At 44.0% G+C, this 25,618-nt stretch overlaps 1 protein-coding gene across 5 annotated transcripts in view; it reads right to left on the bottom strand.

Annotated features, from left to right (window-relative positions):
- Window positions 1-2,973: 2,973 nt before the first annotated feature.
- IL20RB (interleukin 20 receptor subunit beta) overlaps window positions 2,974-25,618 on the bottom strand; it is a 37,280-nt gene continuing 14,635 nt past the window's right edge. For 2 of the 5 annotated variants that reach the window (XM_035704788.2, XM_025448999.3), the window contains 6 exons: window positions 23,702-23,828; window positions 21,922-22,112; window positions 16,764-16,888; window positions 14,436-14,586; window positions 10,792-10,934; window positions 2,974-4,689 (listed from right to left, as the gene is read on the bottom strand). In XM_035704788.2, the coding sequence (XP_035560681.1) occupies window positions 4,582-4,689; window positions 10,792-10,934; window positions 14,436-14,586; window positions 16,764-16,888; window positions 21,922-22,112; window positions 23,702-23,828 (845 nt within the window). In that variant the 3' untranslated portion in view covers window positions 2,974-4,581. Of the gene's footprint in view, window positions 4,690-5,700; window positions 5,844-10,791; window positions 10,935-14,435; window positions 14,587-16,763; window positions 16,889-21,921; window positions 22,113-23,701; window positions 23,902-25,618 lie in introns of all 5 variants that reach the window. The other 3 variants (XM_049099680.1, XM_035704791.2, XM_035704790.2) reach the window with 3 other exon arrangements.

The raw sequence follows: 25,618 nt of genomic DNA, 5'->3' as shown, positions 1-25,618 counted from the left end.
TCCAGGGATCCCCCTTTTTAAGTAGTTTTTAAAATTTCCCAAAAGGAGTCCAATGGAGGAACCAGAGGCAAGTACCTCCTTCATAGTAAAAGGGTTTGTGCTTTTGCTTCTGGGGCTCTTTGCAGATACCCAAGAACACTCCTGCTCAGTTTTTCCTCCAGGATCCTTAATGGGGTTTTGCAACCCCTCTTGGGCTTGCAGCTCCTCACTGAGGGAGGCAAGAGGGGCTGCATCTTCCTTTTGGGAGCCTCCTGCTCCCACATGTGCATTCTCCCACTTCAGGCAAGAATGTTTTTTTGTTTTGTTTTGTTTTGTTTTGTTTTGTTTTGTTTTTGTTTTTGTTTTTTTTTTGTTGTTAGATGCAAGAGAACCTGAGGGTCCCTGGAACCCACAAGACAAAACTGTAATTGGGGTCAACTCTTGTATGCCAGTTTCAAATTTCACAGAGTAGGTGCCACAGTGGTTTAATATGACTACCCTCTCATGAACTACCCCCTCATGTGGCCTGAGGAACACCCTAGAAAGTCAGTCTAGTCCAGGGATAGGCTAGAAATGACAGGAAAAACAAAAATTCAAAAACTCTTTTTTTTTAATAGATAAGGAAGGACAGCGCAGAGGAAAGCTGGACACAGGAAAGAGTGAGGCAGAGGCCAAGGGCCCAGTAGGGAGGCAGAGCCAGGCAGGCCCAAAGAAGCCCCTAATGATGCTGGAGACAGGGCCCGAGTGCGGGTATGGCGGCCACTAAATTCTGAATCCACTAGTAGTAGTGGATGTTTGTTAGGGGCGAAGCCCATGGAGATTTTGTAGTTGAGTTCTCATTCTAGGAAACTTGTCTGAATTTTCCTTTCTCCATCCAGGAAACTAAGATCCCTTGGCTCCGTGGGAACAGAAGGACCTTTTCCACCACTCAACACAAGGTGGCGCCAGACACCCGCGGACTTAATGAGGTCCCCCTTCCAAAGGGGCTCCAGAAGCTTTGCGAAAAGTTCCCTGAAGGGATCAATCAAGTCCGGCCAGATTCAAAGGAAACTGAGAGCTCTGCATCCACAGAGAATTAGCCTAAGGATTAAAAAAAAAAAAAAAAAGGCATACAGAAAATATACATATATATGAGATGTATTATATATATACATACATATATATATAAGATGGGGAAGGGTAGCACAGAGGCTAGACACGCAAACTGAATCTACAAAACCTCTGTAAAAGGAAAATAAAGGCACATCACTGGGAACCCCTGGCAGGACGGGAGATAGGCAAGGAGTTAGGCAAGTGAGAAAGGACTGGAAGTAGAGGGCAACCAGTAAAGAGGCTGTTGCAGGTCTCCAAGGGTTGCTGCTTGAGCCAAGGACTGGTGGCAGTGGAGAAAGATGCCTTCTGATTGAGGTGTGTACATTCACTATTCTTCATAGTATTCTTCATTGGTGTGGTGAGTCAATAAAGCCCAACACGACTGCATAACGAGACTGAGTTGAAATGCATTCTATTCATGTTTTCTGAGAATTCACTGTATTAGCTTTGCTCTTTTTATGTGTTGTTATGGATTCGTGACATTTCAAATGTACTAATGTCAGTCGATATTCTCATTTTGATGCTCTCACACTGTGCCAACTTTCGGTGGTGGGGACCCTTTTAGATTTCAAATGCCCTGGTTATTTTAAGCTTTGCTTCTGGCCCAGTAAGGCGTTAGGTGTTATGAGATTGCCTCATACTCTTTTGCCCCAGACCAGACATGGAATCAGACATTGTTCCAAGAAACCCTGGCTCCTTTTGGGAGAAAAATAACATTAGAAACCATAATGTAGGCATTAGGGTGCATTATATGCATTGAGGTAACGTTGCTACTGAGCCATTTAGATGGGGGGAAGCCAGAAAAGAAATATACTTTAAAGTAAATGTTTTACAAAGGCATGACTTCATATTAATATGTTCAATTCAGTTCTAACAATACATGGCTCCTACTCAAATTTTTTAGTCCAATTGGCCTTCCCTTTCACTAATCCTGAAATCTAGGTTCCTATCAAAATAAACATAATTATTTACTTATTCTAACTGACAACTTAAGAGAACAGCTCTGAAACCAAATCCTCCCCTCTCAAAAATACACTATCCATACAAACAGTACAAATACTAAATTAAGTTTTTGTTTTAGACTGCCAATTTTTTGCCAAATTCATCTCTTCTAGAGCCACTGGTAACCTCCCCACCCTGTGCAGCTATATAAAAATATAACTGACATAGTTGTGGTCCAGTTGTTTATTTAGAGGAGGCTGCAACCTGCCCCCACCCCCATTTTCTGCTCTACCTTTTCATTTTTCATGGGTCTGATACACTCCTAATATACCAGATAATTCACTTACAAATAAGAATTACTACCATTATTTGATTTTGTATTATTTTGTTATTATTATTTTCCCTTTCCCCTGTGGAAATGTAAACCTCATAAAATAGGTGGTTTTGTTCACTGGACTCTGGCATTTGTTCCCTGAGGGCAGGGCTAAGGAAGCTGGGCTTGATTCTGGGGGTGAGGGCACTCTATGGGGTTGAGTGCAAACATGGTTGGTCTTCCTGTTCTGTTGTAGTTACTAACTGGGCTCCTTTTCACTTCTTAAAGTGTCACAGTTTAAAGAGCTAGGTGATGGGGATAAAAGGAGAGAAGGCCCGAGGAGTCAAGATATAAGCACTCCAACTACAGAGGTAGCCCTCCTACTATGGGGAACAAGCTCAGTGTCTGATGCATGGCTGGACCTCAGTTAAATGCATGTGTGGGAACTGAGAAGACAACAGAATAATCCAGAGAAGTGTTTACAAACAAAAAATGTCAACAGGAATGGATGGGCTCTGGGACAAATTGTGAGAGGGACTCAAACAGAGGGAAACAAAGAGTGATTTCTGGGTTCTAGGCCTGGACAGGTGGCAGAAGGACTGCAGCCCCCGCATGGAGCAGCAAGGAAATGGGACAAGGGAGAGTGATGACCAGTATAGTAGCATGGCCTTTATTTTTGCAAACTGAAAATGTTTCCAGTTCAGGCTAAATATAAAATTAACATATACTCTTCATAAAAGAGTCGAACAACACAGAAGCATACAAAATGGTACAAAGAAAAAGATTTTCAGCAATATCATCCTCCTAGAGAGTCTACACCATCTGGCTCCTTGAGGCCCCACTGGGTAGGGAGGGGGGTAAAGACCCAAATCTTGTAGGAGAAACACATGGTTGAAGAAGTTAGATTGTCCCCAGCTCTGGGCTGGCTGGAAGGGGTCCAGGAAGTTGGTGGAGACAAACCAACTCAGAGGCTCCAAGGCTGGGGTCTAAAAAATGGAGGCAAAGGCCTTGCCCATCAATCCCTTCACTTCTCAAGAAATTTCTCTCTCCAACCCTGACTCTTCCTCACCTGGTAGGGAGAGGGGTGGGAAGAGGCTTCCAGAGGTGGATCCTGGATGAACATGCTAGAAGGGGCTGAGGACACCCTGAGTGAGCGGTCTTAAAGAGGAGAGGTACCCAAAGGGATTTCTTGTGGAGCAAGGCCTCTAGGAAGATCCAGGGGCACTCTGACCAGGTGAGGCTTTGACTACTGCATTGGTCAGGGTTCTCAGGAATCTGCCTGCCACTCTTTCCCTTCCCCATCCCCTACCTGGGGTCACCCAACAACTCCTGACCAATGGTGGCCTTCAGGAGCCTCTTTGGACGTACGGTTGATGATGTAACTAAAGACCACATTTTTGGAAGAAACCAAAAAGCTTACCGAAGGTGACCCCTTTTTATTTTTCATTCTATACTTTAACAATGCTGCAGGTAAAAGGAACACAGCAAACACCACGTTTATTATTGACATCCTTCTGCATTCTCCTCTCCTCATACACATACATGTTACCTGCTGCCTTGAGTGTGCACACATTATTTGCCCTTTACAACATCTTATGTATGCACAGCATGTCCCATCTTCCATGAGCCTGTGGCCTCCTTCTAGGTCATGTATTATAGAGCTGGCCGAGCCATTTGCCTCTGCACAGGCATTTTGGGTCGAAGTGAAGTCAACACTTCATACCCATCATTCCTTTCCTCATCAAGGTTTACTCTAGGGAAGTGGGGTCTCCAAGCCAACTGGTGGAAAGAGTTTTTATCATTCTTGTTACAATTTATATATTGCTCTGCAGAAAAGTTGAACTAATAACAATATACAGTGCTGCCAGTTTCCCAAAGCTCTGCAAGAGCTGTGTGTGTGTGTGTGTGTGTGTGTGTGTGTGTGGTTTAACAGTTGTATGGTTAATTCTCCTATTTCATAGGTGAGAAAACTGAAGACCAAAGAAACCAAGCCACTTTCTCCAGGGTCATTCAGTCGGTGAATGGCAGAGCAACCTAGTTCTAGAGGTCACATCTCCTGACCCACCCCCAACTCAGCACTCTGTCCACCAAACCACTCTGCCTCTGACAGTTGCTTCTAGACATGGACACAGCAGGCTCTGCTTGTTTTCTTGTCCTTTGTCCATGGAGGAAAACAGATACTGGGTCTTTCCCCTCACAGCTTCTGTGCCATGCCAACTGGATTCTCAGTTTCAACTGGGCCCTCTCCCAGCCTGCTAGATCCAGGACCTGAAAGGCTCCTCAGAAGACAGCACAGCTGTGGCACAGGCTTCCACCTCTTCCTTTCTGCAGCTGATTAACTTCTGGGGTGAATTGGTTATTTTCTGAAAAAAAAATAATTTTCATTAAAATTCATTAGCGGAATGGTAGTAGCAGTAAAGTAGTAGTCACAATTACAGAGGATGTTGCAGAAATCCCAGCTACTTGATTAACTTTTAAGCCGCGGAGGAGAAAAAAAAAAAAAAAAAAAAAAAAACAAAGATGATTCTAACCACTGGTTCAGGAGCTTCCAATATTTACTCTAATTATTCTCCAGTTTACTGACCAGCAGATCTCTGGGGGCCGTGCTATATCAGTTGCCCCACAAAAGCCCAGAATTTAATTCTGGCCAAAAGTCTAACCTTCCAGCAGAGAACTCTGAAAATTATGACCTGCAATGAGATGCTCAGTGTATAACACATGGAAGGGGGCCCAGTCCAGAGGTGACACACCACAAACAGGAGCCCCTTCCCACTCATATTCATGTTCCTACCGTCTTCTCCCAACAATGGCAATATGTAACCCTAACTGACTATAAAAATGCAGGTGTCAGCATTTCAGAGGGACTCTCCCCACTGTTACTAGCCTGCCCACTTCCACCAAACTCATTAGGTTCTTATTTTCCATGGCCCTTCCTGTCAATTCTCCAAAGAGGGGCACATGGACACAGCAAATAGGCCCAATGGGTTCTCCACCTCAGTCCTGGGAGATATTAGCTTCATGGAGCCAGGTGCCCTTGTTCCCTGTTTGTAAAGAGGCAGCTGTGGTGTTCATGAGCAAGTAACAGGGGAGGACAATGTACATGCAGGAGTCACTAATGGGGAGTTTCAGTGGGGAGCCGACCACCAATTCATTGCTGCTGGTCCAGTCAGGTTCTTAGGATACTAGCTACCTAAATCTGCAGTGTTTATATTTGATTTTTTTTAACTCTAGAGAAATGCTGTCCAGTGGGAACATAATTTGAACTCTATAGATGATTTAAAATTCTCCAGTAGTACATTTTAAAAAGTAAAAAGAAACAGGTGAAATTAATTTTAATAATGTATTTTATTATTAAAATATTATTTTAGGGGCACCTGGATGGCTCAGTCCATTAAGAATCTGCCTTCAGCTCGGGTCATGATCCCGGGGTGCTGGGAGCCCCGCATCTGGCTCTCTGCTCAGCAAGGAGCCTGCTTCTCCCTCTCCCTCCCCCTGCTTGTGCACGCTTTCTCTCTCTCTGTCAAATAAATAAATAGAATATTTTTTAAAAATAAAGTATTATTGTAACTTACAATCTATATAAAAATATTAATGAAATGAGTTTTTCAAAATCCATTGCGTATTTTATATTTACAGTACATCTCAATTTGGACTAGCTACATTTCAAGTAGTATGATATGATACTGTAGTAGTATGTATGTAGTAGTATGATAGTGGCTACCATATTAGACAGTGTAGTTTTAGAACATGAAAGTAAAATATATAATCTCAGAAGTTCAGAAGGTATAAAACTGCTATCCCATAGGTTAGAATAAACTTTCAAGCAAGATTCAATTGATTTTTTTTATTTGAATTACTTTTCAACATTTAAAAATCAGGAGATTTCACATAAACATTTGGATCTCTGGTTTCTCATTTAAAAGGTGGAGATCTTGGGATGCCTGGTGGCTCAGTGGTTGAATGTCTGCCTTTGGCTCAGGTCATGGTCCTGGGGTCCTGGGATCGAGTCCCATGTCAGGCTCTCTGCAGGGAGCCTGCTTCTCCTTCTGCCTATGTCTCTGCCTCTCTCTGTGTGTCTCTCATGAATCAATAAATAAATAAAATCTTTTAAAAAAATAAACTTAAAAAATAAATAAAATAAAAATAAAATGTGGAGATCTGGCGGGGCACCTAGATGGCTCAGTCCATTGGGAATCTGGCTCTCGATTTTGGCTCAGGTCATGATCTTGGAGTTTGAGATCAGGCCCCATGCCAGGCTCTGCAGTCAGTGGGAAGTCTGCTTGGCATTCTCTCTCTCTCCCTCTGCACCCCACCCCCTCGCCATGCACATGCACTCTCTTCCACTCTCTCTAAAATAAATAGATAAACCTCTTTAAAAAAAAAACTTATGAATCTAGGATTTATGAATCACCTCTGATTTTAGACTCTACACTACCGTACGCAATCATGGCCAGATATTGCAGGTGATTCAGGCAATTCATCTAGTTGTAATTATAATAAAACTTTCTTTTTTAAAAAAGAAAAAAACAAAACAAAACAAAACTTGGAGCTCTGGTAGCATTGGCTCACATTTCCTCTCAGCAACAACATGCTAGAGCCAAAAAACAGCTGCCTTCTTTAGCTATAACATGTTTGCCATGGTCCCTACCATCTCTCCCTATAGAATTATATTCACTGTGGCGCACACTTTTTCTTTTGGTACCTGTCTGGTCCCCAGATTTATCTGAGCTCACAAACTCTACTTTCTATGAAGTACACAAAGCCAAACGGGATGATGCATTGAAGAATGACTAACTTGGGGCCATCTTTATGCTTGCTACCTACATTACAGTGGAATGTGACAGCAAAAAGAGAAAGAATAAAGTGAGTCACAGAAAAGAAAGGAAGACCCTTTAGCAGCAAAGCCTCCATTCCCATAAAGCAATTATGGATAAAAGAAAAGGAAAAGAAATAACACTTTAAAATAGGGACTGTACACTGAGCATTCTTGATATAATTTTCTTTGCATATATATTTTTGCTTTAGACTGTTACTTGGTGATATAAATTTGAATGGAAAGAAAATCTTAATGGTGTATTTCTGAGTGCAACCATCACCGACCGTGAAATTATAGATGTAGACATGAAATGTTTAATCCAAACAGATAAATTAAACACTTATGAACTCAATAGGGATTTTTGAAGAATTGTCAAGGATTTCTACTTGGTAATTTTCCATGGTTTAATTGGAAAGATGCGTGGGTCTTGCAAGGATGGCTAGAAGTTGCTTTTTAATACTTTAGAGGATTATCTATAACTAAGGCAAACATTGAAGTGCAGCTAGGCTGAGCTAAAGCCAAGGCTGAGGCGGAGTAGAGGGCAGTGGTAACATATAGTTCCAGAATCTGTGTGGGATTTAATGGACACTAGTGATCAATTTCTCGTACAGCACTATGGGAAATGCATATACTCAGAGAAATTGTCCACTTAAAAAAATCGAGGGAGAAATAATAAAAATTTAAAACCTTATGGAAAGAAATGTACATAGGAAAGACACTACAACAGTGTAGGGAGGAGGGTAAGGAGAACAGAGAAGCAAAAGATAGTCAAGGGTAGTTGTACCAATCTTCCATGGATGAAAGTGGTCATACTGTTACAGAATATCCCTGTTTCTAGTCTCCTTTAAAGTTGTCTGGTTTTCTCCAAGAGCTATGTTTAGAGTGTGGCTCATAATGCATTAGGATCCTTAGGATATCTTGCCATTTGAGGGCTCTTCTGTGCACTTGAAATTCTATAAGTAATGGACACTTTATATGGTTCTCTCCCTGGCCCTTAGCCATCACTCACTATAGGTCCTGGCAGGGTCCTAGTCCCCTGATCCTGACATAGGGAAGAACTTCTACTGGGCTGCTGAATGTAGACCCAGAAGAAGAAAAATGAAAGAGGGTTAGAAATGGAATACCCTGTGAGTAGAAGGTAAGCATGAGTAACAGAATGGAGAGGAATAGCACAAAAGGTGACTAATTTGATGGAGTTCAGTTGAGGAAGGCTGAATTTTTTACCACGTGTGGAAAAGAGCTTGTGACCATCTCAGCCAGGGATGCTTCCCTACCGTTATCATTTTGGATTGGTCCAGGACATCTTCTTTTATTGCAAGGTGCTGCTTCTGCTTATGGTGGAGGAGCACCAATCAGGCCAATCCTCCTACAGATAACAACTTTAAAAACCTGATCAAAATATAAGTTGATTTTATATATATATATATATATATATATATATATATAAAATCAACTTCCCTAAGTCACTGGTAAGCAACCAAAAGTTGACACTTGGAAGAAGGTAACATCACTGGTGAGTTTCACAGCTCCTTGTCTGAGGGCAAGTCTCTCTTGGTGCCACAAACAGTGACAGATATGGGTACAAACACAAAAGTTAGAAAGTGAGAGTTTCAGGGTTAAGTGTTAATGGACTAAACATTCCAATTAAATGGAAGACATTATTGGAATGGATTTAAAAAAATTTTAAGACCAACATATACAGCTATAAGAGACATACTTTATTAAATTTTTTTTTAAATTTATTTATGATAGTCACAGAGAGAGAGAGAGAGGCAGAGACACAGGCAGAGGGAGAAGCAGGCTCCATGCACTGGGAGCCCGATGTGGGATTCGATCCCGGGTCTCCAGGATCGCGCCCTGGGCCAAAGGCAGGCGCCAAACCGCTGCGCCACCCAGGGATCCCGAGACATACTTTAAATATGAGGACACAGGGGACACCTGGGAAGCTCATTAGTTGAGTGCCTGCCTTGGGCTCAGGGAGTGATCCCAGGATCTGGGATCGAGTCCCGTATCGGGCTTCTTGCAAGGAACCTGCTTCTCCCTCTGCCTCTCTCTGTGTGTCTGTCATGAATAAATAAATAAAATCTTTAAAATAAATAAATACGAGGACACAGATACGTGTAAAGTAAAAATATGGAAGATATGCCGTACAAACAGTAAACGATGAAGAGCAATATTGTTATCAGGATAAGGAATATTGCTAGAGATAAAGAGGGATATTTCGTGATGATAAAGGACTCAATTACTGAAGAAGACATGTCAAATATGTAGGCAACTGAAACAGAGCATCAAAATATATGAAGGAAAAGTTAACAAACATAGAAACAGACACATCCACACTCCTAGTTAGAGATTTTGTTGTCTTGCCTTAATAACTAATAAAACTACACCAAAATATCTGAACAGGATTATCAAACATTTTAACACAACTGATATTTATAAAACACTACTCCAACAAATGCAGAATATGAGTCCTTTAATGGTCCTGGAAACTCTGAACCCCTCAGGTTCTTGCTGAAGGGGAAAGGCCTGCCATACCCCCAGTGTTCACCACACTACGGTGCCTTCATGGTTAACCATTTAGTCATTCAGAGTGGGCTAGCAGGGTGCTGATGAAACGCACATTGGTAAGCAATTATGGAAGAGGGAAAATGAAATGAGTCAATATACATAAAGCCTTAGATCAGTGCCTGTTGTTTAACTCTGCACTAGTGTCAGATAAAGTTAGGACTATGTAGAAGTGCTGGAAAGATAAAGAGAGCTAGTGTTAGGATAACAAGGTGAAGGGGTGTCCTGGAGAGTAGGTCCCAGGGAGGATTACTTCCCTGTGTAGGGAGAACATAGCCTGTACTCTCAGAGCCATGCAGATATCACAAGAGTGACTCCAGGCTGATAAGGAACTACAGGCAGTTCTGGTTCTAGTTGTCTTGGAGAAACTGACTGCTAACTCCCTCTTCCCAGGAGAGAACTGTGAGAAATCCCTGAGGTGACAAGAATGGGTTTGTTTTCATTTGTTGTTGCTTTGCTTTGTTTTGTTTTGTGCTGCCTTGTGTATTGAGGTCTGGGGTGGATGGAGGGCCCAGGAGGTAGAAAAATAGAACAAAGGTAGCTGCTGGAGGCCTGCTTTTGCTTTTCTCCCACCCTGGGATGGGCATAGAACCTAGTGACCAGGAGACTCAAACCTGTGGCCTAGTGTCCACTGTCCATGCTTCACACACATGTACTTTGCCCTGAGAACCAATGATGCTCCTGGCACATGAACTGAATATGTTGGGTTGGGACATATTATTGGATGTAGCTGCTGTTTTAATTACGGCAAGGGACCAAGAATCCTTGCAGGCCAGTCTAGAAGAGTAAGACTGTGCATGACTCGAAATGTTGAACATCCTGGGTGGTGTAACACACCTGCTCTCTTGCCTGTGCCAGGTCCTAAGGGCAAGCATCAGTGGCCTGACGGGAGCCTGAGGAAGGGTACCACTCCCCAGAGAAAGGGGTTATCTCCCAGCCCCTCTAATTAGAAGTGATTCCTATGACTCCTCTTCTCTTTGTGCAAATGCTTATAAAGCCATAGAATGTGTACCCATGCCAGGCTAAGGCTCAAAGTACATCTGGTAAGTGTCATGCTGAATGGAGAAAAAAATAGCATTACCAAGGTGTCAGGGAGCACCACCACGGGGCAACAGGAGTACCGGAGTAGCCGGCCCATTTTCCAGACGGAAAGGGGCATAACCACAAGCATCAGCGTGAAGCCAAAAAATGCAAACAGGGCCAGTGCCAGAGGGAGGGCCTCTCCTGGAAATGAAAATATAAGGACAAGCTTAGGAGACAACAGTGAAGATGAAATCACCAATTCTGGCCTCTCTTGCTTTCCTGGCGTTGGCTTTGCACGTTGGCCAAGACGGCAGATGCCAACATCCTGAGATTTGATGTATGCCTTAGTGACTAAAATTACCACCATTAAAATCATTCTTTTTAGAGTCCAGATTACGGCATTGTTTCCAGAAAGCCTCAGGGAAGATTAAAATCTTTTTCTTGGGAAGGGAAAGGGAGGAGCCTCATGTGTTAAGCCACTAGCTATGTTAGCACGTACCTTGGCGCAGCTGCCAGGAGGAAGGCAGAGTGCCAGGACCCCGGCAGGATGAGGGGGAGGTGCCGGAAGAGAACAGCACAGAAGGGATCTGGGTGGTAACTGGAAACAAAATGTGTTTCACAATTTGCTCTTGGCATTGGCTCACATTATGGAGGAAAGTACTGACTTCAGAAAACAGTCACGTTATAATTGCGATATATTGAGTCCCTGCTAGCGTTCTGTAACTTACCCCAGTTCACACGGTAGGGCTGGCTCCAAAGCCCAGGGCCATTCTATGAAGTAAATGTATCAGAAAGTGCCAAGTGTGAGCATCTGGAGATGTAGAAGGGGTAATAGGTTCTGTTCCCCTCTTTCTGTTCTATGTAATGTAGAGCAACTCATGTACCCCTCTAGGTCAGACAACTCACCCATCTTGTGAAGGGCAGCACAGCCAATGAGGCTGCAGGGAAAATGGTGGTCTCACATATGTGGCTGTGGAAACTGTACTTTGTTTTAAAGCTTTTGGAAAATACTTTGGCAGTACACCCTCAAGAGATAAACAAAACGTTCATACCCTTTCATTTATTCCTCTGAATGGATTCCAAAAAATAATTTCAAGGAAGAAAACAATTATATACGTAAAACAGTTCATAGCAACATCTGGACTAGGGCAACAGCCTCATAATCAGTCTCTCTCTCTCTCTCTCTCTCTGTCTCTCTCTCTGTTTTTTAAAGATTTTATCTATTTATTCATGAGAGACCAGAGATAGAGAGGCAGAGACACAGGCAGAGGGAGAAGCAGGCTCCATGCAGAGAGCCCAACATGGGACTTGATCCCAGGTCTCCAGGATCACGCCCTGGGCTGAAGGTGGCACTAAACTGCTGAGCCACCTGGGCTGCCCCCAGCCTCTCTCTCCACCTAAAGTGACATACCTCCACCTCCATGTCCATGTATGCTCTAGTGTGCTTTGTTCATAACACATACCACCAACTGAAAATATCTCATTTGTTTACTTGTTTATAGCCTGTCTCCCCAGCTAGAGGATATGCTTCTATGAGGACAGGGACTTCCCTGCTACATTCCAGCAATGAGGCCAGCACTGGCACATAGTCAATGTTCAATAAGTATTCACTGAATGAATGAATGAATCAATGAACATCATCATCAAAAACAAGTGGAAACAGCCTAAAAATAGAAATGATCTAATTACCCCAAAATAGGAGATGATTTAATATATTATAAGACATCAGTATGGTAGCTTAGGAATTCAGCTATTAAAATGGGAATTGGGATATACACAGATTTGTTCACTACAGCATGATTTGTAGTGGTAAGTCTGGAAAGCAAAGAATATATCTATTAGTAGGAGAATGGTTACATATATTTTGGCACATCAATAAATTCACTTATTATGCATCTTCTTTAAAAATGAAGTAGATCCCCATGTACTAATATGAAAAGATGTCTCAATATACTTCTCAGTGAAGACAAGCCACATGCAGAATGGTAAGCACAGTACAGTTCCATTGTGCCTCTGAGCATTGGTATCACACAATGACTGGAAGATTAAATGTCAAACCCGCCAGAGGAAACCTCCTGAGTGACATGGGTGAGAGCAGAGAACATGTACCTCTCACTTTACATATTTCTGTGTTGTTTGAATTCTTTAACAAACTAGACTTAAATGATTTTTTTTACTTAAATAATTTTTAAAGTTGCATAAAACAGTAATCAGAAAATTCACATGGAAAACGTGCTGAATGTGATGTTCGTGGAAAGAGCAAGCACAGAGTGTGTGTGCAACACGACTACAACGTGTGCCTACACATGCATAGCGATGGACCAGTCACACCACCTTCAGAGTAATTTGGGAATGGCGGTCCAAATTCTAATGTGTATGCCTCTGACCAAGCAGCTCTACTCCCAGGAATTTATCCTATATATATATTCACACCAGCAAAATGTTCATGTACATGGTAATTAATTAAAGCATTGGCTATAAAAGTAAAATATTGGGAAAAAAACAAAATGCCCATCAATGAAAGACTGGTTAAATTTGTTATATTTACACACAACAACATACTATGAGGTTGTAAGGAAGGATGAGAAAGTTCTTTATCAAAATGGAAAAATCTATAAGATACATAAAGTAAAAAAGACAAGATCCAAAACAATGCATAGAGTATGCTACTATTTGTGCTAAAAAGAAGAGAAATATATATAAATATTCTCATTTACTTGTTATTCATTTTAAAATCTTTAGGATTTACAAAAAACTAATACCTATGGGGGAGGGGCTGGAATTGCAAAGATGGGAAAGAATAGAAAGGAGAGTTTCCAATGTATCTTATACTTTTTGAATCATGTGAAAGTATTAAATTTTTAGAATAATTTTTTAAAAATTATACACAAAAATGTCACTTAGTGGTATTATTAGCAGCAGAATTGTGGGATGTGGAGTTTTGTTCTGTTTCTTTTCAAAGGATTTCTTAACACTGTAGGGTTTTAGACTATAAAAAAAAATTCAAGGGATGGGGCATCTGGGTGGCTCAGTCAATTGAGCATCTGAGGTCAGGTCATGATCTCAGGGTACTGGGATAGAGCCCCATATCAGGCTCTGCTCTGAGTGCAGGGTCTGCTTAGGATTCTCTATCCCTTTCCCTCTGTCCTTCCCACTTGTGCGCTCTTTCTCTCTCTCTCTCTCTCTCTCTCTTTCTCTCTCAAATAAATAAATCTTATAAATAAATAAATAAATAAAATTCAAGGGAGAAAAATTAAGTCAAACAGAAGAACTCTACATGCATTGGGTCCCTTCCAGCAGAAAGCAGCGATGATATACAGTGGTGTGGGGGAGCTTCTTGCAAGGACTGAGTCTCATACTCCAGGCTGCTTCTCTGGCACCCCAAGCCCACTCTGGTTCCCAGGCTATTGCCATCAGGGTAAACCAGCCTTGCAACATTTGGCCTCAAGCCTAGGAGACTTTCAGGAAGAAAGTGTTCCACTCAGCTGCTCAAGTTACCCCAACCAGCCCTAGGGTGAACTCTTGCCTCTAGGGAAATTAGAGGAAAGCACAGATATGCACCCGGCTGGCAGGCAGGTCAGTGAAACCCAGGGGAAATTCAGAACAAGAGGAACCCAGCAGGCAGCCAGGCAGCCAGGCAGCCACCAGGAGGGGCTGTTGCCTGTGCAGGCAGGACTCCAGGGAAGAGGCAGGCCGTCGTACCTTGCACCTTGACACACTCTGCCTGGCTGAAAGGGCTGTGCCTCCCGATGGCCTTCACAAACGTCCGGACTTTCACACAATATGCAGCACCTGGTTCCATGGTTTCCAGGTGCACCGGAATGCCCCTGCTCCTCACCACTTTGACGTGTTCCTTTAGGAAATCAGAAAACAGTTACACCCTGAGTGAGGGAAACAGGACAGGAAAGGGCAAGAGGAGCCAAGGAAGAAAAGTTCTAGATATTTCCTTTCTGGGATGCATATAGAAGGTTCCCTCTTGGGATCCCTGGGTGGCGCAGCGGTTTGGCGCCTGCCTTTGGCCCAGGGGCGATCCTGGAGACCCAGGATCGAATCCCACGTTGGGCTCCCGGTGCATGGAGCCTGCTTCTCCCTCTGCCTATGTCTCTGCCTCTCTCTCTCTCTCTCTCTCTGTGACTATCTTAAATAATAAATAAAAATTAAAAAAAAAAGAAGGTTCCCTCTCATTCATTCACTTTTTTTTTAGGGTTTAAGGTTTTATTTATTTATTTATTTATTTATTTATTTATTTATTTATTTATTTACTTATTTGACAGAGAGACAAAGAGCACAGGCAGGGGGAGAGGCAAAAGGAGAAGGAGAAGCAGACTCCTTGCTGAACAGGGAGCCCGACCTAGGGCTCAATCCCAGGGTCCTGGGATCTGGGATCATGACTTGAGCCGAAGGCAGATGCTCAACTGACCGAGCTCACCCAGGCACCCCTTGTTCATTCATTCTTATTTCTTTATTAAGCACCTCCTACATGGCAGTTACTATTATAGGCCCTGAGATAGAGTACTGAACAAAACAAGGTCCTGCTCTCATGGAGCTCACGCCAGGGGACACAGACAATTGTGTGACACATCAGGTGGTGCAGGGGCTATGAAACAGAAGGAAGCAGAGCAAGGAGGTAGGATGATGAGTAGGCATTAAGCAGAGTGATTAAAACAAGTCCTCCCTGATAGGGTAACATTTACACAGACACCTGAAGGTGAGAAATCTGACTGAGCCTGGGGGCTTGGCAGGGCCAGTGCTGCCAGGGGGATTAGTGCACGGGAGCAATGGAGCCAGTAGGATATGTCTTCTCACACATTCATCCATTTACCCATCTGTCTGTCCATCTGTGTACCTCTCTACCTCCACCCACCCACTGAACCCTGTGCTACACATTTGAACCTGTGGAGGCTTATCTGGGCCAAGCCCCAGTGACTCAGGGTAACTGCTCCTCTCTCAGCACTGGCCCTGCCTGTTACCAAGGGTGGGGAGTGGGCTCCATCCCAAGGAATCTAAGGGAGCTGCATGCTCCTTCTTGCCCAGGTCCTGGTCTGTCCCCCATACTATGCCATCTGCCTGGCTGGCAATGTCATGTCCTACTACTGGGCCCTCACCCAGCAGGAGTAAATACTGGAAGCCATTATTATTGCTTGCCCCACCTACATACCACCTTTCAGGGGAAACTAGCCAAACTATAGCCCCTGTTCAGTAGGTGATAGGACATGTGTTTTGCCCCTTAGATATTGCTGTGAGGTCAGAGGTAGCCTAGGCCAGCTCTGCCCATAAATCTGAGAAAACCCCTTACTGCATCCTATCCAGACTTACAATAAAGCTCATTTTCCTTGTGCTGACTGGCACAAGCACAAAGCATCTTGGACAGAGTCTCAGGGTCTGACTATCCCTCAGTTCCTGCTCAAGCTCCAGCTCTTCATTCACTCTGGGAGTGCTGACATCCCACCCAACCCACTCTGCAGTAACTATCCCACAGTAGGATGAGGCAGTGCCCCATCTAGGCATTCTGAATGGCCAACTAGCTGATAATTAGACAGGTTTATTCACAAGCCAGACCCTGGCTCTCTGCCCTGACTTCTGCACCCTACCCTGATACACACCCTTGAGAGGCTTGTCCCAGTTTCACATGCTTTTGAAATCATCTAGATTATCTGGAACACCCTGGCCTCCTGCACCTAAACATGCCAGGGAGAATGGCCGAAAAGACAGGCTGATGAGGAGGAAGAAAGGAATGCCCTGAAAGGTACTATGGATCATACTGTTTGAGTTTAGGGCAAAGAGGCAACCCCCCATACTTCAGCAAATCTGGCCTGAACTTGGGGTGGACCAAGGCAATTCTCTGAAGGGGAGGCTCTAGGATTGTCAGCTGCTCTCATTTCTCCTTTCCCACCCTGCACTCAGGCCTGCTCATGCTCAGGCCACCCCTGGACAGGTGAACGCTTCAGGGGACAGCTTTCCTTACCCACCCCTCAGTGGTCTGACTCCTTCCCTGAGGCCGGACTCCAAGGCCAAGACTGGAAGTCTTACCTTGGCATCAGGCTCCCTCCTCCAGTAAGCCACAAGGAACTCAAATTGGGGTCCCAGGTCTTCCAGCTTAATAACCAGGTGGAAGCCATCCTTGGTGACCTCCATCACGGGTGGGGTGAGGATGGCTGTTGGCAAGATGAAGGGAGAATCAAAGCCAGTCCCAGGCAGGACTGGTTTCCATCCTGAGAGACCAGAACCAAATTATCAGTAGAGACATGCTGGGGTTGTAGGGAAGGGGGTGTGTGTAACTTCCCAGCATGCAGAAGCTGGACTGTCATCCCCCTTATCTGAGACTTTGCTTGCTGTGGTTTCAGTTACCTGTGATGGGGAGAGAAACAGATGATCCTCCCTCTGATATATGATCGGAAGGTCAATAGTAGCCTAACAATACCCAGTGCCTGTGTCATTCCCCTCACTCCTCCCGAGGCATTTTATCATCTCACATCATCACAAGAAGAAGGAGGGCCAGTACAGCACAATAAGATAACTTTGAGAGAGGAGACCACATTCACATAACTTTTATTACAGTATATTGTTATCATTGTTCTTCTATTATTGTTGTTGCTAATCTCTTACTGTGCCTAATTTATAAATTTGACTTTATCATAAGTATGTCTGTATAAGAAAAAACTCAGTATATGTAGGATTTGGTACTATTCTCAGTTTCAGGCATCCACTGGGGGTCCTAGAACATATCCCCTACAAATAAGGGGGACTACTGTATACCAATACTTTCTTGTATTGAGCATACTCAGTAAATGCATTTTGAATGATGAGCAAATTGTTTTAAATGACAAAGACTTAACTACAATTCTTTTTTCACTCCTCTCCTTGACCATGATAAAGTCCTCTGCTCCTTCTTCAGGAGGCACACACACTCAAGAAAAGTGACAGAGTACTCAGGTAAACTTCTCTGTTTTAAAATTTTATAGCCCAGTTCCTCTTTTTCTTTCTTTCTTTATTTGGTGGAGGGGCAGAAAGTGCTCCTCACCTTGACTCATCTAAGTGAGCAGATGTCATTTCTTAATGCTTGCCAAACACCTGCATGAGCTCAGGTCTATACAGAACAGTTGGGTCCATTCCTTGCTCATCAGGAATGAACATACCTGCAGGGCCATGTGTATCACTGTAGCTCAAAGAGTGATATATACTGGCTGTTGATGACTTTCAAGCATTAGGAAATCAGCAGCCTGTGAATGGGTTGGATTCTATTCTTGGTCCAAGAATTCTTCACTTCCTATTTTTAATGGGAATGTTGGAAAGTCAGAGGATTTTACAAATTCCAGTAGTCAACTCTAGAAATTACACCTTAAGCACAAACACGCATCTTTCACATTGTTGGATCCCAAACAGGGAGGCCAGCAGCCCCTGTGGATTCTTTCCCATCAGCAGACCAAGAACAGAGGGCATACACAGGCAACCTCCAGTCCCTGGCTACAGATGATGGATCCACACTTGCCTGTCAGATCTAGACACTGCAGGACCAGAAGGGCCACCCCAATGGTTGGCCTTGGCTTGGGAAGTACAGTGGAGTGAGTTCTGAGCTAAATCCCCCTGCACTGGGGTCCGTGGATACTCAGAGGAAAAGCAGTTCCTGGAGGAAGTTTTTGGAGAGCAAAGCATTTCCTGGCATTTGAAGAGCTACCTCGATAGGGGACAGGAGAAGTGAGGAAGTCAGGGACCAACTGTGCAAAACATAACCAGTTCAGAAGCTTCGGTTTTAAGTAAACATTATAAAATTGGATCCTCTCTTCTCCAAATTGATTGAGAATAGAATTAGAGAAAATGACCTAAAGTCATTTTAGTTCAGAGGAACATTCTTGACAGTGTTGGGACAGGAACCTCTGCCCTATGCATTCTATATACTTAGCTCATTTCATCCATCCAGCAAGCATAGGAAGACAAACATGATTCCTGTTGTTCAGATGATGTAACTGAGCCTCAGAGAAGCTACGTGACTTGTCACACAGTTAATGGCCAGAATTTGAGCCCATGTCTTTCCACATTTCTAGCCTCTGCTGGTGGGGTATTAGCCTCCCTATGAGTGGACCTCAAATCCAGCTATCCATGAGAACAACCTGGGGAAATCGTAAACTCCCAGGAACAGAACGCACATAGATCACTTAAATCAGACTCTCTGTGGATAGGCCCTGGACACATGGCTCTAAATCTCTGCCATGACTGGAATGTGTCATCAAGGTTAAGAACCTCCACTCTCAGGCAGCCCAAGTAGCTCAGCGGTTTAGCTTAGGGCATGATCCTGGTTACCTGGGATCGAGTCCCACGTTGGGCTCCCTGCATGGGGCCTGCTTCTCCCTCTGCCTGTGTCTCTGCCTCTCTCTCTCTCTCTCTCTCTGTCTCTCATGATTAAATAAGTAAAATCTTTAAAAAAAAGAACCTCTGCTCTCAACAAGGTGTCCCCTTAGGAGTAGGAGAACCTTTTCAGAAGAGCCTTAAAACAAGATTTTTCACATGCCTGGGGAGAAGTTGGGATGGCCTTTTTCAAAGGCAAAGGAACAGATTTAATGTCCCTTTAAGTGTGACAATTCCATCCTCACTCTGTAGCTTACTCTACCTCCACAGGGATCACATGGGATGACATCTTTTACCTTCTGGTGCAGGTACAGAGGCTCCTTCCTGTTCCTCAGCTTCTCCAGCAGTAAGATCCTTTCCTGTTTATACTGGTCTTCTCAAGCACAAGTTGTTACTGCGCACCCCTGCCCATGTAGTTTTATAAGCACTTGACCTCCATCTGACCTGTACCTTCCTTTCCAACAATAGCTGCCAGTCCTTAGCAATGGTCTTGGCTGGAGCCCCAGGCTCTTAGATGCTGAAGAGAGGTAGTTCTGGGTCTTGCCTGGGCACTGCACCCTCCAGTGTCCCTCAGTCTCCTCCAGTGCCTCGCACTGGGATCACACTGAGTCTGCTGTATCCTCTCAGTGCCTGGGGAAAGAGGCCTGGGCAGAGAAAGTCACATTTTGCACCAAAATTCTTATTGGTGTCCCATTCTGGTGGTCCCATTCTTGCCCCCACCTCTTCCCTACTCTACTCTCTGGCTCTAAGCTCTAAGCATCCCTTGGGCAACAATAATATAACACTTACCAATAGCTGAGTGCTATGATAGGATGGCACTGCCCTGACTATTTACATATTTCATCTTATATAGTCCCCGTCACTACCCAGCCAGGCAAACTGTTGCCCTTTCTGCGGGTGAGGAGGCAGGCAGGGTGTCAGCTATCAATGGCTGAGCTGGGATTTGAATCATACCTGACTCTAGAGGGCCAAATTCCCCTTCAAATCTATCTTAACCTTCCTCAGCCCCTTCCAGCTTGGGCCCCCTGATCTTCTAAATCCTCCTGATTTCTACCCAATCTTATACACTCCTCAGTAACCTTTGACTTATCCTATTGCTATAGATGCTGCCCTAAACCTTCTTTTGTCCTCACTCACAGCACAGGATCTTCTGCTACATCAAGAAAGCAGAATTCACCAAAGGCCTTTCCCCTGCCTTTCCCATAGCTACAGCCTGGTCACATTATTGCCTTTGCCTGTTCTCAGGGGCGGAGCTGCCTTGCTCCTTCCCCGCCCCTCCACTCAATCCTTCACCTAGCAGCCTCATCACCATCCCAAATATTCCATGAAGCCATTTTCCCAAGGACCCATTTAGGGCCCTCCTTCAGGCTATCAGCAGCTCTTTTCCAGGGCACTACCTGCCTGGCCACCTATGGGTGCCCTTCCCTCTATTCACTTTTTAAACCCCAAAGCTTCCAGGATCCTGTCCTGGTTTCTCTTTGTCCTCATATCTTGTCCCTGGACAATCTCATTTGCTCCCAAGCCTTTAACTATTAATTCTGGGGTGCCTGGGTGGCTCAGCTATTTAAGTGTCTGCCTTCGGCTCAGGTCATGATCCCAGGGTCCTGGGATGGAGCCCGGAACCTGGCTCCTTGCTCGACGGGGAGCCTGTTCCTCCTTCTCCCTCTGCCTGTCGCTCCCCCTGCTTGTGCTCTCTCTCCACTCTGTCAAATAAATAAATAAAATCTTTAAGAAAAAATTTTGTGTTGTGCCTGAACTTGGCCTGTCTGAGCCCAAGGGCCTGATTTCTAGCTGCCAATCAGACATCTGTAGCATGCTATCTTGTAGGAGCCTCCATCTCAAAGAGCCCAAAGCCAGGAGTGTCTCCTGTTCCTCCTGGGTTCTCTGCCTTGGATGATGTTCTCATCAACCCCAACTGGAAGCTGGACACCATCATTGTCTCTCCCCACTTCATCTTCCAATAACTCAAGCTCTGTCCTTTCTAACTCAGCCATGTCTCTGGAATGTGCCCTCTCCTTCCTGTCCCCTTACTCACTCCTGGGATCAAGACCAATTTTGGCTCAGCTGGAGTGACAACCCCCTTCTCACTCTTCCCCTGCCCTGCAGACTTGTCCTACTTCAGTTCACTTTCCACACAGCATTCAGAGTGATTAGTGTATAAGATAGACCTGGCCTACACCCTCTCTTCATCCATGACTCCCCTCTGCTGATTTCAACAGGTTTCATGGAAAGCCCTTTACCATGTGACCAGCCTTTGCTCCTGCTGTTCTCCAAACAAACACACCCTTTTTACACACTGGCCATTGTTTGCACTCTGCCATATTTGGCCACCCATCTGGATTTTTGCCATACTTTTTTCTCAATCATTTTCCGGTACTATCACTATAGAAAAGTTATTTATTTCCCAGTTACTGTTTCTGGTGAGTCTGATAAATCTATAGATCCTATTGCACAAAGAAGCTGCGCATGCAGGGAACAAATATCAGGTTAATGAGGCACTAGATGGAAAGCAATGTAAGATTTATTGAGGTGCTATCTAGACAGAAAGAAGCAATCCCAGCTCCATGTCCTCACTTCAGAACAGCTCTCCTTCCATGTTCCCCACCATCTGCAGACTCTGACGGAGACAGCCAGGAATGAGTTTGAAAGTCTCTTTCAGAATGAGAGGGCATGTGCCAAGTAGTTGGTAATTTTTGAAATGGGCCAGTTAGGACTGTTTTTGTTCATGGTGCTCTGGCTTTTCAAGTCTAGTTTGATGCTAACAAGAATCCTGAAAGTCGCAGTGAATGTGGTTCCTGAAGGTAAGGCCAATGGAAGTAGGGGAGTAAGGAGAGAAGTGCCTTACTTGAGTTTCGATTAAAGGGATGCTGCAGAGTGCTCCAGGCTGAGGTCTGTGAGCCTAAGGTGGCCCTGACGCGGAGGTTGTATGGCACTGTGGCAGTGATGTCATCAGTGATGTCACATGCAGGACCTTCAGTGGGTGAGCACCAGCTGCTGGGAATCCAGATGTGGCTCATGTACAGGCTTTCATACTCCCTGGCCAAGGAGAGGAGGGCACAGTGTCATTCCAGTCCCTTTTACCCAGGCACAATGACAGGTGCAAGTAACTGCCTCATTCACCTACTTTGGGTCAGCAAAACAAGCATTTTCTCCACACTCCAGTTCCTTCACTCTATTTCCTCACCAACCATCCATTCTTTCTTAGTCCTTTTATCACTAAACAAGGGAAATGGAGGTGTAAACTCCAGTCTGTCCTGGCCTCTCCATCTCTACAGCAACCCCCCTCCCAGTCTCAGTTGCTGTCATCCCTGACCTTGCTATGGTCTCCTGATTGATCTTCCAGCTTCCACTTCTGCTGTCCTTCAAACCATTCATCACTCAACAGATTGTGACATTTCTCTTCTTAATGGCTTCCAAAGCACTCAGAATGGAATCCAAACTCTTCCCTGTGGTCTGTAAGACTCTCTGGCCTTCTCTCTCACTCTGTCCCTAAACATGATATTCCCTCTACACTGGCCTTCTTTTCACTCTTCCCACATGCTGAGCTCTTGTTACCTTAGGATCTTTGATTACCTGTTCACTGTGTCTCAAAAGTTGTATCCCACTATTCACATTGGTTGGCTCCTCCTATCCTTCAGATGCCAGCTTAAATATCACCTGCTCAGAAAGACCTCCCCTGACCACCTAATTAAAAGGCACCTCAGAGTCCACTCTCTATGGCATCAGCCTTTCAGGTTTCCTCCTAGCACAGAATACTATCTGAAGTCACCTAGAGCAGTGCTGCCCAGTAGAACATGTTCTATATCTGTGTTGTTCATTATGGTAGTCACTAGCCATATATGGCTATCAAGAACTTGATTTGTGACTAGTATGACTGAAAAACAGACACTTTAGTGTAATTTTAATTAATTTCAATTTAAATAGCTATCTGTGTCTAGTGCTACCACACTGGACAATGTAGACCCAGTATATTTATTTATTTACCTTTTTACTGTCTGTCTCCTCTTCTAAATATAAGTTTCCCATATCTAGAAACCCTGTCAACTGTACCCCAAGCCTAGAAGAATGTCTACACACTTAAGTGCTCAGTTTGTATTTACTGTTAATGAAACAGACTGAGTGCCTTCTATGTCCCTGTCCCTCCTCAACAACTCTCAGAACCTGGACACCTGGAGAAAAGCAGACCTGCTTGACCCCAGGTCCAGCTAACCTTTAGGGTCATGATTTATTTTGGCTCCTGTGGGCATGCCCAGAGTCAGGAAAACTGAGGTCTCCTCTCACCTCCAAAGGATATGCATCTCCAATGATTAATCCACTTTGATCAGAGTCAAATACATTTCTTAAGATTTACTTTAGTATTGGACAGTTGGCTCATTGTTGAAAAGAAGCTCTACCAAAATGTGTTTATATACACTTACATTCCCAGACAGTTCACTGTCAAATCCACAGGACTATTTCCTTTGCTTCTTCAACTGTCCTGATGTCCATGCAGACAGAGGAGGCAGATCATGGGAAATAATCTATCCCTGGGCTCACAAAGTCTCCTTAAGCTTTGGAATGAAGACTCTACCTCCAGGAATCAAATACTCATTAAAGGAAGAAAAAATAGAAACAAAAAAACTCACCCCTGGTACTCAACAAAATAGTATATTATTTCTCCAGGCACAATCACTGGGCTCCATGTCAAGAGATGCTTCATGTTGGTTGATTGTACAGAGAGGTTCTGAGGGGCAGGCAGGACAGCCACTCCATCTGGGATTGAGGCATTTAGACGGACTGACATTTGGACTCGTATCAGAGGAATGTCACAGCTTCAAATTAGTTTCTAATGAAAGGCCTTACGTGTTAATGAACCAGAAACAATTCTAATGTCATCATACTTGTGTTGACGCTAAATTTTTGCTGCCATAATTGTAATTCTGCCTTTCATGATAAATGGCATATTAACATTAATAATAATAATGGCTAGTATTGTGAGTACTCACTGTGTTCTATCTAGGCCATGTGTTAGATTATTACCTGATTATCTCATGTAATCCTCATGATCATACTGGGATGTACAGACCATTGGTTTCTCCATTGTACAAATGAGAAAACTGAAGCACATTACTTACAGCTTTTATGTCTGATCCACCTAGATGTAGGCCTTGACTCTGCCACTTGCTAACCATGTGACCAAACCCATGCAGACTCCTGCCACTTTCTCCTCCTGCTTTGCCATCATCGGGTGCCAAAACATATTCCTTCACATTCCCCAAGAAGCCAAATGGCGTATCAGCTGCCTGCTGGGAAGTGCAGGCTTAGGCCTGCTGTGGAAGGAATACAATCCCAAAGGGCACCAAGCCAAGTTAGAGATTCCACCCCAGGCAGACCGTAGACCCCTGAGCCAGTTGGGATCCAAGTAACTCCCGCATAGGTGTGTGTGGTGTGCCCAGAGTGTGCACACAGTGGGTCTGTGGTTTTCATGCAGAATCAAAGAGACCTGTGAAACTGAACCTGTACTAAGGAGATGAGCCGTCCTGGGGCTCATCTTTGCATGCAGCCCAGGGTGCAGCCTGGATCTTCTTCTATGGTCCTTCTCCTCCCACTTTTACACACTTCTGTTTTAATGCCTAACACCTGCCTCCTTTGCTGTTACAACTGCAGTGATAACATCGGTAACACAGTGGGGGAGGAACTGGGGCCCTCACCCAGAGCCTTTTCATCTCTGTGCCTGTCTCCAGATTGGCACCTGTTGTTCGTTATCAAGCCTTGTGACCACAAGGGGATGAGGGGCTGCTGGGGATATCCCGCCTATGCCCTTCCTTCTCTGATGTAGAACCCTGGTGATCTATGTCCATCTCATTCACAGTATCCCCAGCCAGCCCTGCAAGGAAACACCTGGGTTACCCACAGGGAAGCTTCCTGCCTGCCTCACTTAACTTTGTAATCACCCAAAGGATGAAAAGGAAAAGAGCCAGATGCAGGGGGGATGGCTCAGGGGAGTGGGGCATGGTCCTCTCCAACATCTTTCCTCTGGTAAAGTATACAACACATTTCTATAGTCAGAAATGTGGGTATTACATAGCAATGTAAATATACAACTATAATTAGTAATTTTTTAAATCTTAAGAATGAAATCTTCAGGCCCAGATGGTTTCACTGAAGAAGGCCACCAAATATTTTTTAAAAATTTAACACCAATTTTATACAATCTCTTCAAAAAAATAGAAGAGAAAAATTCTGTAACTTATCCTACAAAGCCAATATTACCCTGAAATCATAATCAGACAAAGATAGTACATATTTTTAAAACAAAAACAAAATCCAACAAAATAATATATCTCATGCACTTAGATGCAAAAATCTTCAACAAAATGCTAGCAATCCAAATTCAATAATATATAAAAAAGATCATACATCACGACCAAGTAGGATTTATTCCAGGTGCAAGGTTAGTTCAACATTTGAAAATCAATTAATGCAATCCACCATATCAATAAATGAAAAAAAAATCAGTCATATCAACTGACACAGAAAAAGTACCTATAAAATCTAACACT

The sequence above is a fragment of the Canis lupus genome, chromosome 23 (genome assembly GCF_003254725.2).
Source record: "Canis lupus dingo isolate Sandy chromosome 23, ASM325472v2, whole genome shotgun sequence".
In the NCBI taxonomy this organism is placed as follows: domain Eukaryota; kingdom Metazoa; phylum Chordata; class Mammalia; order Carnivora; family Canidae; genus Canis; species Canis lupus.
The sequence above is the reverse complement of the archived record's forward strand: the minus strand, read 5'-3'. Positions and strand labels throughout refer to the sequence as shown.